This window comes from Monodelphis domestica, chromosome 1 (genome assembly GCF_027887165.1).
Source record: "Monodelphis domestica isolate mMonDom1 chromosome 1, mMonDom1.pri, whole genome shotgun sequence".
In the NCBI taxonomy this organism is placed as follows: Eukaryota; Metazoa; Chordata; class Mammalia; order Didelphimorphia; family Didelphidae; genus Monodelphis; species Monodelphis domestica.
In genome coordinates this window covers 373,354,433-373,381,171 of record NC_077227.1, presented here as the reverse complement: position 1 = coordinate 373,381,171, position 26,739 = coordinate 373,354,433, and the positions used below count along the sequence as shown (strand labels likewise).

General features: G+C 38.2%; 1 protein-coding gene across 14 annotated transcripts in view; it reads right to left on the bottom strand.

Annotated features, from left to right (window-relative positions):
• TENM2 (teneurin transmembrane protein 2) overlaps nt 1–26,739 on the bottom strand; it is a 1,380,893-nt gene that overhangs the window by 144,727 nt on the left and 1,209,427 nt on the right. For all 14 annotated transcript variants that reach the window (XM_001370043.4, XM_056811550.1, XM_016433795.2 and 11 more), the window contains 2 exons: nt 16,717–16,912; nt 4,585–4,686 (listed from right to left, as the gene is read on the bottom strand). In XM_001370043.4, coding sequence (XP_001370080.1) covers nt 4,585–4,686; nt 16,717–16,912 — 298 coding nt within the window. The remainder of the gene's footprint in view (nt 1–4,584; nt 4,687–16,716; nt 16,913–26,739) is intronic.

The window sequence follows — 26,739 nt, the reverse complement described above, 5'->3', positions numbered from 1 at the left end:
GAAAACTGCAGAGAGACACCCTCCCAGATCACTTGACTTAGGCTCCCTCTAAATAAAAAGCTTTGTTCTTTCTAGCTTAAAATCTCAGGTAAGAGCTTTACGTGGCACGGGAAATCATCGATTGCCCATCAGAGCCATATGCTCCCAGCAAGAACAATGCCACATCAGCCTGCCAATTGACACCTGACTCACCTCATCACTTAGTTCCCAAGTGTTGCTGGGGTTCCGGTATCTTGAGGGCCAGACACCCTTGAGATGCAGTTTTGTACCCTTGAGCCTTCCTCTGAGAAGGGATCTTAGCCTAGTAGGAAGATACTTAACTAGGAGGATGCTACCTATCTAAAGTTTTTTGAACAGTCATCGCTGGGATGGGGGCATTCATAAGGCTTCAGCATTCTTTGAAGTGCTTAAGGACATTCTCTTTGATTTTACAGTGGTAGAATCAATCAATCAAACATTAATTAGGTGCTTTTGGAAAGCACTCCTGGGTGCTAGACACATAAGTGTTGGAACCTCAGAGACTTCAGTGAGACAATCTGTGCCTTTGAAAGTTTATAATTTAACTGGGGGAAACAACATGTAAATATAAAGGGAGAGACGAAAGGTATGGGAAGTAGATAGAGGGTGTTTTGTGGGAAAGAGTGCTAGCACCAGGTAGGGAGAGGAGATCAGGGAAGATCTCATTGAAAGGGTGGCACTCGATCTAGTTTTGGGGTGAAAGGAAATGTGGGATTTAGATAGTAAGCCCAGAGATGGGAAATGTGGTATAGTACTGGAGGAACCCTAGACAAAGGTCAGTTTGAAAGTAGTGAAGGCAATATTGGTATAATGGGGCTGGAAAGACCCTGAGGATCCATTGGGAAGTCCTTTAAATGCCAAACGGAGGGGGTTTATATTTGTTCCTAAAGATAAGAGGGAGCCACTGACATTTATTAGGTGGGAGAGTCACATGGCCAGACCTTGCTTTTTTTGGTTTGACATCTATATATCTAACATATATCTTATATCTAACAAGATAGAAGAATAGAGTTGATTTATTCATATTTGTGAAGAGATATTTACTTGCTTGGGAGGTATTTATTTACAATTCGTTTATAGTAGCTTTAAGGTTGCATGCGGGGGAGGAAGGGGGACTTTTTTTCCCTTTTAAATATCCCCCAAAGGCTGTACCAATCAACAACTCAATAAAAAAATACAAGGCCATCATTAGGTTTTAGTAATAACTTAGGTATGTGGAGTAACATCTTTAACAACCACTCAATCATTTGGGCCACAAGTATCAATTATATATCACTGCTAAAACACATTCATTGGACACCCATCCCACCACAGTGCATGCTAAGAATGCATATCACACACAAAAAAGATACTTTTAAATATCCCAGTGCACATCACATTACAGATCCATAACACAGAATGCATGCTAGTGCAAAAATCAATTTAAAATAAAAAGTTATTTAAGTGGCCAGAGTACTTAGGTTTAAAAGACTAAGAGGTAGGCATGCAGTCATGAAAGATATGGTTTTTAAAGATTAATAATATGTAGATGTTTGCCAGTGCTAAGATACATTTATAACTTACATGCTATTATTCAGTCAGTCATTCTTTCAACAAACATTTATTAAGCACCTACTGTGTGCAGAGCACCTACTGTGTGCAGTGCTAGGCGCTGGGAAAGATACAAAGTTTAGATAAGACATGGCCCTTGCCCTCATGGATCTTGATGATTTTAAGGGATGGGGGAACACAAATAAATAATTTTAATACATATTATTATATCATTAAATACACTAGAGGGCTTAATTCTACTCAAGGTCTGAGAGGGAAGGGCTTTAAGAGGTCAGGGAAGAAGTGGCATTAGATTGGTCTTTGATACGGGTAAGAATTTGTCAGGCAAACTGAGGGAGGGAAGCTATAACTGGCATAAGCAAACAGAATGAGCAAAGACATGGAGGCTGGGGAGCTAGACAGTGGTTGGGTGACCCGGGCTTAGTCTGATTGGACTGCAGAGTGCACAGAGGGAGAAATACAAGATAAAAAAATGGAAAAGAATGGTGGTTTCAGATTGCATTGGGCCTTGAAGGCTAGCCAAAGAAGAGTAATAGTAATAATAGTAGTTGTTGTTGTTGTAGCAGCTAGCTTTTATATAGCACTTTAAGGCTGGCAAAGCACTTTACAAATATTGTGTAATTTATCCTCATAGTCCCTCTGAGAGGTAGGAGCTATTATTATCCCCATTTTATAACTGAGGAAACTGAGGTAGGCAGGTTTTAAGTGATGCATCCAGTGTCACACAGCTAAGAAATATCTGAAGTTGAATTCAAACTCAGGGCTTCTGACTCTGGACTCAGAACTCTATCCACGTCAAGCCTAAATGCTACTTGGTCAGCAATAAAATTGGGATTCCATTGGTGGCATACCATCCACTGGTAGTTGAATGAAAGTTAGATTGGGGGCGGGGCGTAGCGTAGCAACTATCTAAGCTATTTTTGGCATTGCAAAAGATTTTGTTCTTTTTTTCTAATTTTCTCATCTTAGTAAGATTACACCACAAAAGAAAAACCATCTGAAGAATATTAAGAGTTCTACTTTAAAGCCTCTAGTGCCCAAGGCCCTCAGAATGGACATGCCATCTGACAACCACCATACTGATCAGGAAAATGTGGAGTCAAGGCTTTTGTAACATTTCAGCCTTCCTCTTTTTTTTTTTTCTTTTTGCATATGTGCATCTGCCTTTGGACAGGATGTGAGCCCACTGGTGAAATATGACATAAGAGAATAATGCCTTCTTTCCCTGTTTTCAGTCTTCCTGAATTTTGTGAATTTCTCAAGTTCCTACTGGATTTCCATCCTGTAGGATGCTTACTTTGGACATATTATTTATGAATCATTCACCTCCATCTGTTGGGGCAATTAGGTGGCAGAATGGATAGAGTGCTGGTCCTGGAGTCAGGAAGACCTGAGTTCAAATCCAACCTCAGATGCTTAATAGCAGTGTGATTCTGTGCAAATCACTTAACCCTGTTGGCCTCAGTTTTTCATCTGTAAAATGAGCTGGAGAAGGAAATGGCAAACTACTCCAGTATCTTTGCTAAGAAAACTCCAAATGAAGTCATGAAGAGTCAGACACGACTGAAAGAACTGAACAACAACACCTCTATCTGTATCAAATGTGGGCAGCAAAATGCAAAGCATCCCATGAATCTTAGCACTGAAGCAGGTAAAATGAAAAAATTTGTATTTTGTAAATACTTTTCTCAGCTCTGTTGATGATACTTAAAACAAACAAGCAAAATCTGTCCTGTTACTATCTAGTATTCACAGAGCAGTGATTTAGTGATTCTTTCTTAGACCATTCAGGAGGGCATTCTGAATGAATGGATAGTAGGATTATAGGAGCTCAGGTCTAGAGGACGATTTGAGCTCAGGTCTTCTGGCACTAAAGCCAGTGATTTTCCCACTGAATCCTCCCTTTACAGAAGAGCTGAAGAAGCTAAGGTATGGAGACACTGGATGAATTGAAAAAGTTCTACAGAAGAACTGGGAGAATGGCTCCTAAATACCTTGATCCTATTCTTGTCACTTAACCACTGGCCTATATTTCTTCCAAGAAATGGAGGACCCAAGTCCTTCTTGGGTACGAGGGGGAAGGGTGAATTAAGAGTGATTCCTGCATGTTTCCTAGATTAAGAGCATGGGCAGGCAGAATGAATGAAATTTACTAACACTGAGATGCTTAATCTTCCATTACATGGAAGTTAATGATTATTACAAAGGAGTGATGGTAATTCACTCTCTGCTTTTACAGGAAACACAGCCATCTCATTTTTAGCAAATTCTTCTTCTCCACACACCTTGGCATCAGCAATAACGGCTCTGTTTCTATGATGTGCATTGGCCAATTACGATATATCAAACCAGACTCTTAGCCAAAGGGAAAGATCCTGAAATTCATATAGTTGATCAGGAACCACAGAATCTCAGTCTATCTTAGAGGTCATTCAGTTAAAGGATTCTTGATAAGAAATTTAGAGCTGAAAAGGACCTTACGGAGGTAGAGTCTGAGGCACAGAGTGGTTTAAATGATTTGCTCAGAATCACAAAGCTAAAAAGTAAGTGGCTGATGCAGGATTTGAACCAAGGTCCTCTTGGCTCCAAGTCTAGCCCTCTATCTACTTACTGCTCTATAATGCTTCTCCAGCTACACCCAGACAGGGATCTTTTTTACAACATCCCTGAAACAAGTCATTGTGTTATTGGATGATTGACCTTCAGCAATAAGAACTCATTTCCTAAACCAGCCCATCACAATTTTGGATAGTTTTTTTTTTGTTTACTAGGAAGTTTTTTTCTTTTAAAAGGCCATCATCTGACTCCTGACACTCTCTATCCCCTAACTCCTAGTTCTGCCCAGTGGGGGCCAAGAAAAATAAATCTAATCCTTCTTCATTGACTGCAGGAAGGCTGGCTTTATAGATGCCATCTTCTATCCCCTCAGACCTCTCACTAGGACATAAAGAGCCCACTATAAAGCTTGAAATTCTGTTTTCAAGTCTCTTAGAGAAGAGAAGATATAACAAATACCTTTTGCGCAGTCTGCCCCATGGAATCCAGGGAAGCAGTGACATACTCCAGACACACACTCGCCATTCCCATGACAGTTTCGTGGACAATCCTGCACTGAATCTGAAAGAAAGAAAAACTCAATGATTTCCTTCTCCTGTTGGACTTTGATGAAAGCAGATGGTCACCAGTGTGATCTCAGTGGAATCATACACTTTTTAAAAAAGATATGTTAGAGATATCAATACCAAATCCCAAATGTAGTTAGTTCTTAACCTTTGGTTTGCTGTCAGTAAAGGTTTTCTCAGCTTTTAGAAATCCCAGTATCCCAAATCCCAAACTTACAAAAGAGCTAAATTAGGGAGCAATTACTTATACTATCCCAGTACCTAGTCCAGTGCCTGGCACAGAACTGGAGCTTAATAATTAATAAATTGTTGATTGACTGACTAACTCAGTTAAACAAATATTTATTAAGTGCTCATTATGTACAAGGCACTGATAAGAAAATGGCAATACAAAGATAATAGCTAGTATTTAAATGGCACTTTAATTTACAAAGTGTTTTACAAATACTGTCTCATTTTTATCCTTACAACAATCAGGGAAAAGAGGTGCTATTATTATCTTTATTTTACAGACAAAGAAATGAGGCAGGCACAGGTTAAATGACTTGCCCAGGGTCAGACAACTAATAACTATCTGAGACCATATTTGAACTTGGGTCTTCCTGATTCTGGGTCCAGAATTTCAAATGTAGCCATGTTCAAAGCAGTTTTCAGAGGAAGACATCAAAGCTATCAGTAATCATGAAAAAATATTCTAAATCATTCCTGATTAGAGAAATGTAAATTAAAATAACTCTGAGGTACCACCTCATACCTATCAGTTTGGCCAATATGACAGTAAAAGAAAATGATAAATGTTTGAGGGGATATAGCAAAATCGGGACACTAATACATTGCTGTTGGCTATAAAACCATGTATATACCCTTTGATTTCATAATACCACTATGAGGTCTGAATCCCAAAGAGAATAAAAAAAGAGAAAAGGACCTATTTGCACAAAAAAATATTATAGCTGCACTTTTTGTGGTGGCAAAGAATTGGAAACTGAAGGAATGTCCCTCAGTTGAAGAATAGCTAAACAAATTGTGGTATATGATGGTGATGGAATAATATTGTGCTATAGGGAATGATGAACAGGATGATTTCAGAAAGAGTTCGAAAGACCTACATGAACTGATGCCGAGTGAAATAAGAAGAATCAGTAAAACACTGTATACAGCAACAACAATACTGTGCAGAGCAATACAGTGATCCAGGACAATTCTGAAGGACTTATGACAAAGAATGCTATTCAGCTCCAGAGAAAGAACTGATGGAGGAGGAATGCAGATCAAAGCGAACCATTACTCACCTTATTTGTGTTTTTATTCCAAGGTTTTGGTTTTATATGGGCATTCCCTTACAACAATGACCAATATGAAAGTATGTTCTGCATGACAATACATGTGTAACTCAGATCAAATTGTTTATCATCTCCAAGAGGGCAGGAAGGAAGGAAGGGAGGGAGGGAGACATTTTGGATTCCATAATTTTTAAAAATGTATGTTGAAAATTGTTATTACATGTAATGATAAAATAAAAAATTAAAGAAAAAAATAAAAAAAATGTAGCTCTGTTCATAAGAAACCATAATTGAATAGTGAGGGATTCGAATTCAAAGCATAATGGAAGTACAAAGGAATAATCCTAAATTCTATGAGAAATTTGAAAAAGCAAAGATCACCAGCAGCTATGGGGATTATAAATTATTTTTTTTTAAATTTTACCCTTTACCTTCTGACTTAGAATGGATATGAATATTGGTTATAAGGCAGAAAAATGGTAAGGGCTGGGCAATAGGGATAAAGTGACTGGGGCCACTCAGCTAGAAAGTTTCTGAGGCCAAATTTGAATCCAGGACCTTCTGTCTTTAGGTCTGGCTCTCTATTCATTGAACCACCTAGATACCCCAATTGAATGACTTCTAATGCAGTTAATGTCTAAGGCAACAGGAGGAGATTGGGTGAATTCATTTCATTTACATAGAACAGTGAGGGCAAAAGCATAGAGATGGGGATGAGAAAAGGAGGAAGTAAGTACAGTCTGACTGGAACCCAGAATGGGAACATAAAACATTTTTTTTTTACAGGCAATGGGGAGTCACTATAGATATCTTGAGATGAATGATATTTTAGTATTGTCTTAATTAGATTATCCAGCAGGTGGCTCTATGTGGGACTGGGGAAGTTAGACTCTGAAACACTAGTTAGGAAGCTGTCAAAATAGTCTGGAGGAGGTGGGCAAGAGAATGGAGACTGAACTGGAATGAAGTAAGCATAGAAAGGAAGGAGGGTAGATGTGGGAGATACTGTAGGGGTCCTGGTCCTTGGCACATTGCAATTAACTGGATTATGGAGATGATATGTGGGAGAAGAGTCAAAGATGACCCCAAGGTTTTAAGTTGGGGTAGTCAGTAGGTTGGTGGTGATGCCAAGAGAGAGAGAGATGCTAGATAAAAGAAAAAAATGGGGAGAGTGAAGATATTAAATTTGGTTTCTGACATGCTGATTTAGAGATGCTGGTGGGGTATCCAAAAGAATGTATGACACCCAGCAGGCAGTTGGAAATACAGGATTGAATCTTGGGAAAGTCAGGGTCTACAGATAGAAATTTGGGAATCACCTGCCAAGAGGAGAAAATTGAAGCCACAGGAGTAGACAAAGTCACTAACAAAAATAACTCACACTTGAAGGTTAACAAAGCATTTTCTTCACCACAGTCTTTTGACGCACTGCAAGCAACATTTACAGAGGAGGAAATTAAGGCTGAGAGAGGTAATCGACTTTCCCAGTCATATGATTAGTATATATCCAAGTAAAAATTTAAAGCCAAGTCTCTTGATTCTAAGTTCAACACTCATTCTATTAAAACACACTAATTCTCAAAGAGGAAAGAGGTGTAGACAAAGAAGAAAATCAAATGTTGAGGATTCATTCTTCACCTTGGATGTGCCAGATGGGGCAGCTAGTTGGTGCTTCCACCTAGACTACCCCACCTGAAGTTAGGAAAACCTGAGTTTAAATGACCTCAAGCACTTACTAGTATGATCTTGGGCAAGTCACTTAACCCTATTTGCCTCATTTCTTCGACTGTAGAATGAGCTGGAGAAGGAGATAGCAAACTTCTGGGGCAACTTTACCAAGAACACCCGAAATAGGGCCATGCTATAAATGACCAAACAGCAACAAAAAATCTCAAAGAATTTGTATTGTATTGGGAAAAGAGAAAAAGTATACAGATAAGTATGCCTAACATATGCAAAATAATGAAATGTAATTTCAGGGAGGCAGCATGGTAAGATGGATAAAAATCTAGTCTTTTAGGGGCAGCCAGGTGGCTTAGTGGTTTGAGAGCCAGACCTAGAGACATGGAGTCTTGGTTTTAAATCTGGTCTTAGACATTTCCTGGATGTGTGACCCTGGGCAAGTCACTTGACCCCCATTGCCTAGCCCTTACCACTCTTCTGCCTTGGAACCAATACATAGTACTGATTCTAAAACAGAAAGTAAGGGTTTAAAAATTTTTTTTTAAATCTTGCCTTTTTCTTTAGGAAGTTCTGGGTTCAAGTTCTATCTCTAATGCATATGGTATTATTATTATTATTATTATTATTATTATTATTATTATTATTATTATCTGGCCAAGATCAGAAATTTTCAGGGAGTGCCTCCATTTAGGGCGCTCAAGAAGATGAAAAGCCAGCAAAGGAGACAGAGTAGGAGGATTAGGGGGGTAGAAAGAGAACCATGAGACATGGTGTCACTGAAGCCCAGACAGAAGAGAATGTCAAGAAGGAAGGGGGGACTCATTTGTCAAATGCTACAAAGAGGTCAGGGAGAATGATTAATTGATTAAAAATAAAAGCTTCACTTAAGGCTTCTTTTAATAAGAAGTTGTACATATTAATCTTCCATCTCTGGAATCTCTGATTTCATTGATACAATGTAAGTTCTTTGGGGCTTGAGATTGCTTTTGCTTTATCTCTGTATCCCTGAGGTTTAGCACAGTGCTTGGCACATAGTAAATGCTTGATAAATTCTTCTTGTTTGATTGATTGATATGGATACTCCCTCCCCTCAACAATAGGAATTGCAACATCTCATGATTTTTCATCCTACTGATTCATGCTCCCACTCTCCAATAAATCTCTAAGGGATCTACCCAATGTATTGGCTGGGTGGTACAGTGAATAGAGAGCTGGGTCTGGAGTAAAGAAGACATGAGTTTGAATTTGACTTCAGACATTTAGTAGTTGTGTAACCTTAGACAAGTCTCTTATTTTTTAACTGCCTCAGTTTCCTCATCTATAAAGTGGGAATTATAATAGTACCTCCCTTATAAGGTTATTATAAAGATCAAATGAGATAATAATACCTGTTAAAGCACTTAGCAGAGTGCCTAACACATAGTAGGCACTATATAAATAGTAGTTATGATTATTGCTATTTTATTATTTCCTGAGTACCAGTGTGACCCTCAGGCTGCCCATCTCCTACCCACAAGACTGAGCTTCCTCCTTTTTGGATGACATATTCTAGACCACTTGTTCCACCCAAGGCATCATTGTTAAAGTGCTACAACTTACTTAGGTCCACCATATATCTCTCTGTTGAACTCTGGGCAGAGATATAGAGCTGAGCATCACCTGCAGAGAGAGCTGATTCTCTGAAGACAAGGAGACCCGTAGCCAAAGAGCATCAGGGGAAAGTTACTGGCGTTAAAATGATTGTTTGTGTGTGTCTGCCGGGGAAGAGTTTGGAATGCAAGAAAGCACATACTTCCCTAAATGCCACTCAATTTGCTCTTTTTCACATATTTAAGCAAGGGGCTCAGTACATTGTTCAGCTGTGGGTTCCATCCATGATGTGCACCAAAGGACTATTCAACAATAAGCTTAGCTTATTGTTGAATTAGCTTAGCCAACTGCAGGTCATAGTTTTGTCAGTAAGTATTGTTTATCCACTTTTACTGATGGATTATTGGTCCTCCCATTTTTGATGGATTTCCCTATGAGGGATCTCAGAATCACCAAAGGTCTTTTTCACTTTCCTGTAAAAATTCAGATGGAATAGAGGTTCCCTCATTGTATGTCCTCCTAAAGCACCTGTTTGTAGATGACTGCATCAAGCCTTAGAAATTACATGGTTTCAGGATAGCTAAGTGGTTCAGTAGATAGAGAGCCAGACCAAGAGATGGGAGGTCCTAGATTCCAATCTGGCCTCAGACACTTTCTAGCTGTGTGACCCTGGGTGAGTCACTTAAACCCAACTGCCTAGTCCTAACTACTCTTCTGCAGTAGAACTGATACTTAGAATTGATTCTGAGACAGAAGGTTAAAAATTATATGGTTTCTTCAGTAAGCTCCTCCATACTTTTAAAATGATTCAACTTGCACATGGCTTTTTAGGCATATGTTAATTATTGAGAGAGATGTTTTACCTTTTAGACTTTAATTTAGGGGCAGCTAACAGGGCAGTGGATAAAGCACTGAGCCTGAAGTCAGGAAGATTTGAATTCAAATCCTGTTTTAGACGCCAATTTAGCTGTGTGATCTTTTGTAAGTTACTTAATTGCTGTTTCTCTCAGTTTCTTCAATTGTAAAACGGGGACAATAATAACACACACCTCTCTGGGTTATTATGAGAATTGAACATAATAATATTTGTAAAATATACTTAGCAGAGTGCTTGGTACATAGTAGGCACTACTTAAATGTTTATCTCCTTTATAAAAAGTTTAGCTCTGATCCAGTCTGCGTGGCTATTTCAGTTCAACATACACTTTCCAACACTGACAAAATCTCAAAAATCAACAATCCTGGCATTTTCTCATATCAGTTCAAATCTGTAGAAGACGAGGCATTTTACTTTCAAAGCCTCCTTTTTTGCCTGGAGTTTGGATGTATGCTACTACTTTTCAATTCTTAAGTTGAAAAAAAAAGTGTGGATTTTTAGGTTTCATATTACGAAGAAGATGAAAAGAAACTACTAGCTGCCATGTCTTTCGGTGTGACATTAGCTGCCTCCTAGGGAGCCAGGAACATTGGCTTTGCTATGTTGTATGAAAAACTATAAAGTCTAATTTAGCCTAATGGAGTCACCTGAGAGTATTAAGAGATTTTTCTTTTAAACTTAATTTCCCATTTACTCCCACCTTGGACTGTAAAACCAAACCAAGCAATATCACTCTCTTTCCACAGTGCATCTCACTTGTGAGTTCTCCTCCAACAGTACAAGGTTACAGTTTGTTTCTGGCACCTTAATGAGCGCTTGATGAATAGAATTATTCTTTCAAAAATTAGGCAAACAATTCGAGGATTTGTAAAACCAATCTTCCCCCAGGTAAATTTCACACAGAAAACCTTTGGTGGTATCTCTGGCAGACTCATGGTGCTGACAGGGAGCTTCCTGGTGGCATGTATGCTATCTCCTTTCCAGAGTTTAGTACCATGTCTGGTATACAGGAGGTATTTAATGCTTGCTCACTTGGTGATTCTTTCCTGGTACCATCTGAAGAGTTAGGGAGGGTAACAGAGGAGCTACCTTCCTGGAGCCAAAGCCTAGAGGGCAGCTCTGTCCCCAAATGCCCTGGGGTCAGCACAGAAGCAAGGAGGACCCTGGGATTTGTGCTGCCCTAGTTCTGCCCACAGAAACAGGGGACAGAGAGGTACCTCCCCCAAACCAACTAATTTGAGTGTGTCTGGAATGCAATTCCCTTTAACCTTTTGAAGAGGGTTCTTTATTTTTAAGAGACATTTCTGATGCCACAGCAGTTCAGGAATAGAAGGTCAATCCTAGTGACCTGGTAAGAGTAAAAGGAACTTTCTCCACTCTCCTTTTGTATCTTGTTTCTATCCTTTCTTCCCCATTTACTCAGGATGACTATGTCTACCTCCCATTAAGCTCCTGTCACTACCCCTTCTGGACCAGATCACGCCCTGTGACACTTAACCCTTTCAGCTCTGTAATTCTCACTTCGGAGGCAGTGCCACCAACTTAATGGTGAGTGTGTATCCTTGCATGAACCACTATTTCTAGCCAGAAGGAACTGCATTGTATAGTCTACCTGGCCATCTTCTTGCCATCTACCCTGATGTCATCCATGCACATAACCTCATGTTCTGCTGTACCCTTTTTTTTTTTTAAACCCTTACTTTCCATCTTGGAGTCAATACTGTGTATTGGCTCCAAGACAGAAGAGTGGTAAGGACTAGGCAATGGGGGTCAAGTGACTTGCCCAGGGTCACGCAGCTGGGAAGTGTCTGAGGCCAAATTTGAACCTGAGACCTCTTGTCTCCAGACCTGGTGCTCTATCTACTGAGCCACCCAACTGTTCCTTCTTTAGTTTTGGAATAGTAATCAAACCAATACTGCCACTGCTATTAGAGGGGGCATGCCAATTTATTTCCTTATGGCTCCCATGATTCCTGTGACTTTTCAAAACAAAATACCTCTCCCTGGCTATGACTCCCCTCCATGTGTTATTTTTATATACTGAATTGTATCTTGTTTCTATCCTTTCTTCCCATTTATATAGGATGACTACGGCTACCTCACACTGCCCATTCTGAACCAGAGATCATGCCTTGTCATAGTTAACACTTTCAGCCCTGTAATTCCCACTTCAGAGGCTGTGTCAACTTTATGGCGTGTGTGGGAAGTGGCTCCTTGCAAGCAGGGACTTTTTGAATTTTGAATTTGCATCTCTAAAGCCTAGCACTATGTTTGGCACATTTCATAAAGTCATTCCTGAAAATACAGACCCATTTATGCGGAATAGGTTTTTGTTTGTTAGGGCTAAGTCTTTAAAAAGAGAATAGCACAAGCTGGAATGAGTGTAACCTCAAACAAATCTTGGGGTAACTAACTTCACGATGGCAGAACCAAATCGGGTGCTAACCTATGAAGATGAGAATTGGCTTCTTCCTTCATGACAATGAATAGCTTTATGACCGTGGGTAAGTCACTACACAATTCTATTCTAACCCTCAGTTTTCTCATCTATAAAATGGGGATAGTAATGGTATCTGTCTCACTGGACTTCCATTTCTATTTCGGAGTATCCTAGATTTAGATGCATTTCTGAAGTCACTTTGTACAGCCTCCCTCCACCTCCACCCATCCCTGACTTTGCATGTGAGTAAAGTGAGTCTCAAAAGGGTGGTGAAAGGTAAGGGTTTTTAAAAAGAAAGGGTGGTGAGCCTTGCCCAAGGATACATAGATAATAAAGAAAAAGTAAGTGAAAAGTTTGAACCTTTAGGATTTCCAAGAGAATGTAGAATGTGCCTCAAAAGTTATAGCATAATTTTAAGCTGTTTGAGCTTAGAACTAACCTTACACTAAAATGCTACTATGTCCTAACAGCTTAAAAATGCACTAAGAATTTTGGGACACTGACTATAGAATACTATAGAATACTTTATCAACTTTGAGGCCCATAGAAATAAAAATTTACATTATTGAGATGGATAGCATGGAACTGTGGAGAACAAGTCTTGGACACATACTGGATGGGTGACCCTGCAAATCATTTAGTCTCTCATTCTCTAAGAGACAGGGCAGGTACAGATCTACATTGCTAGAATGAGCCTCCTCAATCAGGACCTTTCTCTTAGGGTGGCTAAAGGGTTCAGTGGAAAGAGATCCAGGCCTGGAGTCAGGAGATCCTGGGTTCAAATCTGAACTCAGCCACTTCTCAACTGTGTAACACTTAGCCCAAATGCCTAGCCTTTGCTGTTCTTCTGTCTTGGAGCTGATATCTAGTATAGATTCTAAGACAAAAGATAAGGGTTAAAAAAAGAGGGTTCTTGCTTCCAAAGAAGCTAAATAACTGTATAATCTAAAAAACAAAATGCAATCCCCCCCCAAAACAAAACCCATTCTATTTCTCTGAAGCTCAAGTCTATCTAGGGTCTACTCCTTCTCTCTCTGGAGCACATAAAGAATTTTCCCTTAGATTCAAAGGCTTATTTAATGTGATTAGTAGTTAACACTTATCTAACATCATTTCTTCTGTTTCATATCAGCCTTTCAGCTCCCATTCCCTCTTGATGGAGAAAGTTCTGATAATAGACACTTTTGTGGGAACCTCAGAATTGAATTAAACACTATTCTTTCCTCCTTATTTTTGTCAATTACTATCATTTCTCTATCTACCCAACTATTAGACCAGTTACCTTTGACTCGCCTTGTAAGACAGTGGAGAGAAGGGATCTTTTAGCCAACAGTGAAAGTAAGGGTAATGGACAAAGGAAAGAAAAAAGGAAAGTATTTATTAAGTCCCTACTGTGTGCCAAGCACTGTACAAAGTGCTTGACAAATATTACTTCATTGGATCCTCACAAATAACCCTATGAGGTAGGTATTATGGTTGAGATAATTTTTGATAATAAATATAATAATAAAATGTAACAAATATTTTAAAGTTGATAAAACTGAAGCAAACAGAGGTTAAATAACTTGCCCAGGGTCACACAGATGATAAGTATCTGGGTCAAGATTTGAACTCAGGTCTTCTCAACTCCAGGCCCAGAGCTGTATCCTCTATGCTAATTTTCTACCCTATATTAAGGGTAAAAAAATACAATATGCATCCATAATAGCAAAGAGAATGAAGAAATGAAGGGATTATTGAGATAATTCAGCTCTCAATCAATTTTACATTAAGCTAAAAAATCCCCAACAACAATCTGGATAGAATTCAATAGTCCAAATTCACCAGAAAATTGCTAGGATTTTTTCACTTGCAAACCCAAGTATAAGTTGATCATTGTATTTGAAACAGATGGGCTCATGGATACCTTTCCTCTTCAGAGGACAACAAAGTGACATTCACAGGCATGTACACTACTTGTTTCTGCTGCTGTGGGGTTTGTTGACCATGGGCTTACTTACTAATAACTTGTCTAGATTTGTTTCAAATCCTACTCATCAGTATTGGTGTGTATGCTATATACTTTCTTTGTATAAACCCAGGATTACCAAAGGGAAATCATTTTACATCACACTCTGCATATATAAGGACCCTTAACCCAAAGCAAATTTGTTTTATTTCAGTTTTTTCTATTAGTTTTTAGTTTTAAATTAGTCCTGTATCAATTCATTCTGTGGAGTTGTTCTTATCTCTTTACACATAATACGACCTTGAAAATTTTCCCTTTCTGTGGAATGTATTTTTCTTCAGCTACTTAACAGAAGAAATTGAAGTTCCTAATTGGTTTGGAAAATTCCAGAAAGGAGGGGGGCATTTACACCTCCCATGTATTGTGGATTTTCCTGTAATAAAAGAGACAGGGGCTGACTTCAAAGCTCAGTTGTATTTATAATATTAAGTGTATCTAGCTTTGAAACACTCTGAGACTATGGCCATTATCAAGGAAATGCTTCCTGAATTAGGTAGGAGTCATTTTAGGTCATTCAGGAAGCAGATGGCACTTTAGGAGCCCTGGGATTGGAAGAACAGGTCTTAACTATGAAATGAATTAAAAGGCATTTGTGAGAGATGACTAAAAGGATTTGTCTTCTGAGTTTGGACATTTGTGGATAGCAAAAGTCATGACAAAAAAGGTATCTCTTGGCCAAACAAAAGGAGGATAAAACAGAATATAAATCTGATTAAGTTCACATACCTTAGGATAGACATTAAAATGCTAGGGATTATTATTATTAGGTTTATTTCCTAAGGTCACCAGGGGAAAAGGCAAAGAATCTATATGTTCTATAATATTTATAGCAGTTCTCTTTGTGGTGGCAAAGAATTGGAAGTTGAGGGGATGCCCATTAATTGGGGAATGGCTGAACAAGTTGTGGTGTATGATTGTGATGTAATAAACTGTTCCATAAGAAATGATGAGCAGATTAATTTTAGAAAAATATGCAAAAATCTACATGAACTTACAAAGAGTAAAATGAGCAGAACCAGGAGAACATTATATAAAGATACAGAAATATTGTTTGAAGAGTAACTTGTGTATGTTCACCTCCAGAGGAAGAACATAGAAATAAGCAAGATATTATATTTGTATATATATATACAAATATAAATACAAATATATATATATACACACACACACACATACACACACATATCTTTTTACCAAATGTTCAAAAATAGTTAAACATGCTTGGGATTGGTGCCAACACAGAAATTTTAAATTTTAAATATGTATAAATTTGAAATAAGGAATTTGTTTGGTCTCTTATCCCCTTTTTAGGGGTTCTAAAAAGGAAGGCATTTTTCTACTTTCTCTTACTTTCTTAAATGAAGGTCAGTCAGTCAATAAGTATTTATTAATCATCTACTATATGCCAGGCATTGTGCTAAGTCCTATGGATATAAAGGCAAAATATAGTTCATGACCTCAAGGACATTGCAATCCAATAGCAAACAACTGTTTTTAAACATATACTGGATGAAGAGGAAATAATTAACAGGGAAAGCACTAGGATGAAGAGGGATTGAGAAAGGTGCTTCATGTAGAAGGTGGGATTTTAGTTGTGAAATGAAGAAAGCTGGGAAAGGCAAGAGATAGATAAAGGGGATGGAGAGCATTCCAGGCATGGGGGACAGCCAGGGAAAATGCCCAGAGCTGAGATGGAGTGTCTTGTTTGTGGAATAGCCAAGTGGCCACTGTCATTAAAGCAAACTTCTTGAGGAGGAGCAAATCATAAGGTATAAGAAGAATGGAAAGGTATATGTATATGTGTGGGGATAGGTTATGAGGGGCCTCAAATACCAAGGTGAACATTTTTTGCTTGATCCTAGAGGTGATAGGGAATTAGTGGAATATAATGAATGGGTGTGGATGTGTGGTCAGACTCAAACTTTAGGAAATCATTTTGGAAGCTAAATGGAATTTTCAGAATAATTATTTTTAAAGGTGATAATAGTTCATGAGTTAAAGAATAATCTATAAATTGACTTAATTGTTTATAGAGATCAGCTTCTTATAATATGTAAAATAGTAATTATTTGGCAAATATGTTTCATGTCAAGTGGATACCAGAATCCAAGGGTTAAAGTTACCAAATCAACTCTTACACATACCTAAGACAACTGTGTTGAAGGAAACCATTTCTTTGTCTTTACCATCATTGTAAAAGGCCAGGTGCCACAGACCTACATCCAAATATTGTACAAATACAGCTTCATTCTGAACCAGTGTCTGGATGCTCCGGCGTTCCCGGGGAGACTCTACCACACTCCATTTCTCTTTGCCGTCCAGGCGTTCCATGAAGTCATACTGTTGGAAGAGAAGGAAATTGCATGTTAAATGGGAAGATTCACACAACCAATGCCTCTTCCTTCCCCCTTCTTTGACAATCAATCAAATACGTTTGATTATTGATCATACATCCAATACTGTGAAGCTACCAAAGAGATATGATATTGCTGATGATGCTAATACCTAGGAGTGAGGTGTTATTATTATCACCATTTTATAGATGAAGACACTGAAGCAAACAAGTTACTTTCTGAGGCTAAAAAGACATTTGTTTTCTAAATTAACTTGAGACTTCAACTAAAGAAACTAGAAGTGGAAAGGCCTTTTTTTTTTGTCTCAGATATCACTCCTATGAAGGAACCTGTGGAGAATGAAATTACTTGTATGTTACACTATGAGTGGGCTGATCAGCCAAAAACCATGGAAATGACTTTAGACTTAGAGGGTTCCTGGTCCTTGACCAATCAAGTCAGTTTGGGGAAAAAATCAAGACATTTTTTCTAAGGTCAATTGGAAATATATGTATTCCATCTGTTTCCTCAAAGTCTTTCCATTTGTAGATACAGTTAAAACAGTTTCAAATGACTAGAAAATTGTTTTTTTTTCTTCTGAAGCAAACATGATTCCTTCACTGCCATTTCACAATAGGATTATTAACAAGAAGTATATTTACTTCATATGACTCAACTCAGGGGATCCTTTAATCTTGTCCTTTTTCATATCTCTCCAGAATTCACCCCTCATGTTTTCTTTCTTTCAGTATATACCCATCTAGAACATGACACATTTCCAGAATGTTTTAGAATATCAGCAGACATTTTTCTTCAGATTCCAATTTATCCCAGGGGTGACTATGGAAAGCTCACAGTAGACTGAAGGCATAGCACTAACATTCACATATAGGTCTCAGGGAAGGTTGGGCCCTCAAGAGGGTTGAATGAGTCAACCCAGAGAGCTATCAGGTTTGCATTCCAGGATCGGAAACAGTCAGTTTGCTTGGTAACCATCTGGTTCAAGAGAGGCTACACACTCTAGAATTACTAAGTCTCAGACTGACCAGCTGGCTTGGCAGACTGGCTAACTTTAGAAGGAGGCCACATTCCAGTGATGCATGCTTTGCCAGATCTACTTCTTTATGCGATGAGATTGTGGATGGACAGTTCATTGTGGGAAATCAGTGACCTCTGGCTGTGCTGCTTCTTGATAAACTCAGGGTACAGGGCAAAGACAAGCCCTGGAAATTATACCGTACTTGGCTTAAGAAGGCTATTCCACTCTATCTTCATATTGTCTAATAACAAAAGCAACTTATGAACCACACAATTCCTTTTCCAAAGAGGACAGTGTACATTATGGTTGGCTTCATGGCTCCTTAGGGCAGTCTGCAATTCTCTTTGTTTCAATATACAGACTGAGTGGGGAAAAGTGCTATAACATGAAACAAGCAACCAAAAAAGTCCCCACCTTCTTTGCTTTGGTTCTTCTCTCTTTGAAAAATGACACATGCTAGCCTGTTATGTGAGGCCCATGCCTCTGAATCATCAGTCATCCACAAAAGTAGCATTAAATGCAACTTTTACAAGTATTCAAGAGGCAAAGAAACAAGCCACAGAAAATATTTGACTGATTCAATTATAAATTCCTCTTCCTCTTGGAAGAAACTATGGGGTTGTAATGAAGAAAATGTAGTGGTTTGGGGAATAAGCTGAAATATAGCAGAGAGGCATACACAATGTCATTTCCCCCCCCGGAAGGCAAGTTGTCAGTCTTCTTCAGTATACTGTATTCTTACATCAGGGATGCTCCCTGGAACCTACACAAACACATATCTGCCAAGGAGGGCAGGGTTAAAGACAGACTCATTACCCTTTGGGAAGATGTTGTTATTGGGTCCAAGACCCTTGGAAAAGGGGGGAAATAACTTTATTGTTCCTTGGAACGTCTGTTCACTAAGGGTTGACATAGAAAAGGAAAGCAATAAAAGCTGACATTTCTCTCTAACGGCATGCTGTTCTCCTCTCCTGGTGCTGGCAGCCTCCTCTGCCTCCTCTATGTCTGATGTAGCTTCTACCTCAGATGGCAGGGCAAACTCAGCAGTTGGTAGGATTGAAGGGAAACAGCATGCACGAGTGAGGGTTGCTTGAAGCCACATTAGCCACAGGGTCTCTGGTCTCATCCAGTGATCGTGGGAGTGACTTAGCAAGAGCAGGTCACTCAAAGGAGCCTGTACATATCTTTCTGCTTCTAGCAATGCCCGTGGCAAAGTGCACCAGGAATTCTCCTCATTAAAGCTAAGCACAATTTCTTTTCTCTCTTTCAAAGGGAGGAAGTACTAGTCCAAGTTATAGGAAAGACAACCTCTTCAGTACCACGGCCAGCTCCCCAGCAGGCCGGCTCTGCCCTTCCATCACTGTGGCCTCCTATGACAGTTGCAAGATTGCACATCCTGTCCAGTCTTCAATCTCCATATTTCCCTGCAAGATGCCAATTGGGCACAGCTGCAAAGCATTGTTCCAGACATTCACCCTCCAGGTTCAAGAGGGAGATCATAAACTTATGTCAAGGAATTCACCTTTATATTTCTTAGTCTTAACAATTCACTTGTCACTCATTGTGCCAGTCCCATGGAGGAACACAAAACAGACTAAAGGAAGAGAGAAATAGAAACCAAAGCCTTTTCAAAAAAGACTGGTTTGTACTCCAACATTTGCACCATTTCCCCTCTCTTTGGGTGTGACTACACTGGTAGAATTCTTTTCTGTATTCTTTCATTATGCCCCCTTTTGTAGGAGCAAAGAGCAATATCCTCAGCCTTGCAGAGAACACCTGCCAATTTACCTGTGTGGTTGGCCTGATTTAGCTCTAAATTCCATTGAAAATGCCACTTTCTAGAAAGGAGACAAAAAAGCCACTAGGCACATGCTCAAAATGAGAGCAGCTCAAAACATCTTGATGCTTGGCTACATTTCCTTTCCATTTAATAATGTGCTTTTGTGTTGGGTTTGCAGACAAGGTCGTGAAAGTGGGACAAATGAACACAGGAATGCATATACCAGCACTTCCAGAGGCCTTCACCTATAACCATCTGGTACTATTCAGTCCTTGCCTGGATAAGTCAATCCTAAGAGATAAAGCTTTGCCCTCAATTTTAAGCAGTAACCAAAGAAAGGAGCAGCTTTAAGTTGGAGCACAACAGCAACATGACAGAATCACCATGCCTCAGATTCAGGAAAGCAACTCAAACGTCATGAAGCGTGTACTATGCTTAACAGTAGGGATTTCTCTTATTCACAATTTCAGTCCTCTCCACAAGGTCACTAGGTAATTGTCCATCTGATTAAACCCTGAGAAATGCTAGAAGAGATTTCTCTGAAGACCAGATGAGTCACCTGACTATCACACACCCGGTCTGGGTCAGTGAAGCTAATAACAGTCTCAAGGCCATCCCAAAATGTAGATCTGTTCTACCGCAAGGCCAGCTAAATCAATATTTCACCTCTTGTTGCCTTGCCTATGTGATTCTTTATTTACTGCACGTTCTCATCTAATTGTCTTTATCCAATGGTTTATCAAAAATGTCACATCTGGCTCCATGCCATCCCAGAATCAATAGGAGTGTCTCGTGTGGGCTAGATGTAAAAATAAATCAAATGCATCCCTGAGAATAGGGGAACAAACCGTGAAGACTTCCAGCTACAAAATGAATGCCTGGGTGCATAAAAGAACAGAACCATTGTGGGTAGTGATTCTGTTCTCAGAGTGTGACCTGTACTTTCCCCCTGCATTTGTAAAGTTTGAATAGTTTCTCAAGTTCTGTCTCTGTCTTTGTTTATATGCTCTGGCTTCCTCTGCATGACTACTTTAGGAACTTTGTACCTTTCTAAACCTTAATGGGTTGAAGTCCCAGCACAGATTCACTTATAGAAATACCAATGACTCATATAGCTTGGTATAGTTTAGTCAAGAAAACAGCAATCACCATTCTATACTGTCCTTATCCACACAGAACACTCCCATATTTCCTGTTTGCTCCTGCTATCACTTAAGATTCAGAGGAAATGGTTATTTGCTTTCTTGAGTTCAAATTTTTGGTTCAAATTTCTTGGTTCAATTTCTTGGTTCAAATTTTCTCCTTAAGAGATTTTGTGGCACAGTGAAAAGCTGGATTTGGAATCATTGGTTGTAGAATTAGAGGCCATTAGAATCCAGCCTCCCCATTTTATTGTCAGAGAAACTTGAGTCCCTAGGAGGTTAAGCAACTTGCCTAAGACCATACAGGTAGCATAGATCAAAGGAAATGGAACACTCTGCTGTTTACTAACAACATGACCTTGTTTAACTTTTCAACCCTCATTTTCTTCCTTTGCAAAATGAAGGGGTTGAATGGGAAAAACTCATTATTAGCTTTAAATCTAGTATTATTTGCTCCCCTTCTTGATAGCTTTTGAGATGGGTCTTTCAAAAGAAAACACCAGAAGATGCCATTATGCTTACTCCAGATCTTTTTGTTTGATAACTAGATGCATTTGTACTGACTGCCATGGGGTACCTTTAGACAGTAACAAAAAATACAAAATGCCTTCTGAGGGATGTCTGCTTTTTGTGGCCCTTTATATCTATTTCCTCAGAAATCAGGCTTTTATATATAATATTTAAATTATGAGGCTGTGAGTAGCTTAATAACTTTATTAAATCAAAAGTAGTAGTAGTAATAAAGAGAGGAAAAAGGAGGGGAGAGGTAGAGGGGTACTTAACCTTTCTAATAAGTGGCCACATTATGGGGGCTCCTTCCTACACTCTGCCATGCGTTCAATCTGCTCCTCCACAAGCACACCAAAGATCCAGACTTGCTCCTGGTCTGAACTCAGTAAGCTTTTTTATCCATCGACTATCTCTTACACATCTCAAGAACCAATCATAGTTTCTTAATTTGTCCCCCACCCAGGGAGGCAGTGCCTATGGAATCATTGTTTCCTGTCTCATTAATTTGTTGGTTCTTTAACTTCCTTTTTCTGAGGTTCATCTACACCTGAATTTACTCAGTGATATTTGATCTCCAGGTCACTGAGAGATAACATAAAAAAGAGAGATTCACTTTTGACAATTCCCCCTGTGATTCTACTGGGAGACAAGCATGGTAAAATCTCCTCACTTGAGGTTTCTGGGAGATTAACATGCCAAGTTTCCCTAAAGAATCATTCCACATATCCACATAGAAAGATTCTCTTACTAGAGGGGTATAAAATAGTGTACTTTACCTAGAGGAAATTACAACAATTTGGGGATAAGAGGGAAAGAAAAGAAAAAGGAGAAAGAAAACAAAAATGACTGATAGATGCATTGACAAAAAGCCAATTGGGGTAGAGAATAAATGATATGTTCAATCTCCTTCAGTTCAGTTCATTATATGCCAAAGTTCACTCTGGATTTTTTGATATAGTGTGTAGTTTTTGTAGGCATCCTTATGGCACCTTCTCCAAAAGATACACTTTCCTGATTCAAGTGTTGGTGATTTTCTTTTCCTAAAATTGTTTTAAAAGGCCTTAAACCTTGAATTTTAGGACAATTATATATAGAGAGTTCATAAAATCCCAGTCTAATCTATGTTAAGTCCCAGAGTGTTGAAAAAGACTTGAGATTGTGTTTGTAAAACTATCCTCCTTAAAAAAATGAGATTAAATATCTCATTAGTGAATTCTGCGAATTAGTATTTGATGTGATATACAAACTGACAGCAAAATAAACACATGTATTCCCTTCCCATTTATCTTGCAGGGCACCACCCCATGGTGCTAAGCACCAAACTGAAGTGCAAGGAAGTTGGGAAGGGAAAGGGAGGGAGAGAGAAATAGTTTCTGACTTGCTGATAATTACTAAAATCAGACTCCAGGAAGGCAAAGACAGCAGCAATAGCCACCCAGTACTAAGGTATGAGAGATGCTCAAGAATAAAATGAGCATTCAGGTTGCTGGGTAATTCAAATTATTTCCACTTAGTCCCACTTAGAATTGAAAACATAAGCAGATTTACTTACTCAGGCAAGGCAGGGAGAGAGGGAGGGAGAAGATAAGAGAGAAAGAAAGAAAGGAAAGAAAAAGAGAGAGATTCCATGCTTAAAAAAAAAGCAAACAAACAATTTCAGGGAAAATTCACTGATGGGCATGGATAAAAAATGTCCACTCAATTCTCTGTATCTTTCTTTTACATACATTTATCATGCCATGTTTTTCACTTATTCATTATAAACATGACAAAATTCGTGGTCCCTTAACATTTTCCTTTTTATTTTTAAAAGCCTGCTTTTGTTGTTATTTTTACAGATTGAACTATTCTGCAACACAACCTAGAAACACATTTTGGCTTAAAAGATGAAGAAATGATGTTTTTTCTTCCTATTTCAGCAACCCTCCCTGTTTTGAGATGCATGCCCACTAAAAAGACTACGAGGTTACCTCTGGAAGGTATAGGACTCACAGGTACATCAGCTTGAGTGACTAAACTAGGCATTTTTTAATATTTGCTAAACAGTAATCCTGAGGTGAGGTCCCAGCAGGGTTCCCAGACGGTAACTGCATCTTGTTGTCTCCGGTTAATCATGTACCTAATTTGCTGATTATTGACTTGTTCTCACAAAGGATTTTACTCAGCTTGACATATCAGTAGTGATCAGTGATAAACTGTCAAGTGAACTCACTCATTGTTTTAACCACCCAAGTTCTTAACTTACAGTTACATTACAGCTCATGGGCTTTATAGTAGTCAAGTTATATGGTTCCCCCTGATATGATCTGTTCTATGATTCTAAGATGTAAAAAAAGGGTTTAAAAAAGAAAAAAAGAAGCATAATGCATTGCACTATACCTATTCAGGAATGAATGAATTGGTTGGATAGTCAGTACTTAACACTACAATGAAACTAGATTTGGAGGCTGGGAGCATGAATTTGAATCCTCAGTCTGTAACTTACAACCTATATGACCTTGGGCAAGTCACTTAACCTCTTTTGTCCTCAGTTTCCTCATCTGAAAAATAAAGGAATTAGACTTCTGAAGTTCTTTCTGGCTTCATCTAGAGATGAAGAAAGGAAAGAAGGAGAAAGACATGCTCCATTTTCAAATAAAGCCTTGAATTGGAAAGAGACAAACCAGGAAGAGCAAAAGCTAACATCAATAATGGTAGTCTATCCTTAAAAAAAATGATTCTAAGATCCTATCTATTACTCAATTACTAGACTAATGTCTCCCCCATGACCTGATTTAACCCCAGCTGGAAATGAATTTTCTTTTCTAGACCTTTTTTTTAATCTCTCATGCTCTCATATACTTTACCTTCTGCATAGTTATATATGTTATATATATATTATATATTATATATATATATAGATAGATAGATAGATAGATAGATAATAGATAGTTGGAGTGTAATGTTCATATAAAATCTCAGCTAATAGAGTAAAAACTCCATGAAGGTAGGATTCATATTTTAATTATCTTACCAGGTATTCTGTATTCAGCATTTTAAACCTAATAAATAATTGGTGGTTTAATGAATAATTAGTTCTTATCAGATGTCTTAAAAAGGCTCATTTTTTGATAGTGATGATTTTTATCTAAATGTAATTGAAAGAATACTGTATCATTTTACCTTATCTTCTAAGTTCCTGGCTATATAAAATACCTGATAAGGATAGCCAGTACTCTGAAGGCCTTCATAAGATTCACATTAATGAAAATACCTTTCCTTAATTTTGGGGTTTATACTAAATACTATTAGAGTAGGGAGGTACATCAGAGGTTTTCTTGTCCAGATTCCTGTTGTCACAGAGAAGAAAAATGAGGCTTAGAAAGGGAGTAATGCCCAAGATTATAAAGTGAGGCAGAGAGAGAATCACAATTATAACTCAAGTTTTCATATTCACTTTCATAGGTATGTGTCCAGTATGTGCCAAATGTGACCCCATACATAATGTTCTAGTAATTTCTGATAGTGGGGAAGGAGCCCAGGATTGGGGCTTGTTGGGAGTAGGAGCAGCTTTTCTAATTTCTGGGTACTTCCAGTTGCTATAGCTTTGAGCTATCAATGTCCCGCTTTCTTTTTTCACTTCCCACTCAATCTCCTTCATCTGCTTCTATGAGACTGGTGTTCAAGGAAGAAAGAGATGAATATAGTGATTTTGTTTTCCAGCTCTTCAAGGTCCCACTATTCCCTTCTTCTGGACTCTCTCCATTGGCTTATCTAATCTGCTCCTAGGGAGCTTCTTTTTGGCAGAACCTAATTCCTACCAGGGTCTGTGGGCTTTTTGTCTTCCTCCTTCCCACCTTGGGAACCTGTTTTGGTGTCACGACTGCAACTGGCTTCAGTTGGATTTCAACTTGATTTTTCCCTCCTGTGACATCTCCCATCACTTTGATTTTTGTGTTTCAGGCATTAGTATATAACTTTGGTTGGTTCAGCCAGGAAAGAAAAACAGCTAAAATTTTAAACAAATATCACTCTGACCACTGGTTTTTATTGCCTTATCTTCATAGTATAGTGCAGCATTGAGGGAGTAAGGCCAAGTGAGAAAGATTATATAATAATTATATATATGCATATAATAACAATAAACACAATAAATTTATTTAGTAAATTTAATAAATATTTAATAAATTTAAAAATAAAATATTAAAATAAATTAGTTGTTAATTTAAAAAAATGTGTGGGTTACAGTTTCTTTAGTTTGAACAGAAATAATGACCTTTGTAAATGGAATATTCAGTAAATGCTTGTCTTAAAATTAAACAAAAAGTCCTGAATATTCCAGGTAAATAGATCCTAATGACATGCAAGACCTAGGTTCTTGGCATTTGTTATTTCTACTATTCATATTTCTTTATGCCAGATTTGAAATTTGGGCAATATAAGGTAAGAAAAGAAATCATTCGCTACTGAGAATCCTTGATTAATGATATTTAATAAATAGTTTAGGCAAACCAGTTCATATAATCTAGGCATGAGAAGTACTCTCTCTCTCTTTTTCTCTCTCTCTCTCTGTTAATTTAAGTGAGTCACCTTGGATAGAATGCCAGTCCCCAAAGTGTTTACACACTCTGACAGAATATGCCAATCACAAAGAGAAATCCTATAATGACTGCAGACATGAGTGACTTACCTATCCCTGCAAAGGACTTTCTATTGTAGGACATGATTCTCCTACCACACAGGGTTGTTAGGAGGATCAAATGAGAGAATCATTGTAAGGCTCTTAGCATGGTGTCTGACACATAGTAAGTGCTATTTAAATGTTGTTGTCATTATTAGTTTTAGTAGTAGGACAACAAATGAATGTTGGAGGTCTTTTATTTATTTTCTTATTTATTGTTTTATTCATTCATTCACTTGTGGTCATTTGTTCATTTATTTATTTTTACAAAACTATCCATTATGCTGCACCTTAAATTTTTTTGATTCTCACAGTCCAATGTTTTGTTGATTTCAATCAATCAATAATCAGTTTATTAATTAGTATGCCTTTGTGAAGCATCCACAATATACCTGTCACCCTGCTCAAGCCCATAATATCAGGTAGTCATTGTAGGTACTCTATTTCAAATTGCAGTCAAACCGAGATACAAACTAATGGTAGCAATCCCTGAACAAATATTTCTTGAGTATATTTTTATGTAGAAGGGGTGTGTGGAAGGCACAGTTTGTATTCAGCTTCAATATATATGCAGTTATTTTCACTTAAAAAATATTTGAGACTGTTCCTAGAAGAGAGCTACAAGAATGATCCATGGAACAATGATCCCAAGACATCTTTTATTTCTCTTATTTATATTCTCCTCTGATGGAATGTTGGCTCT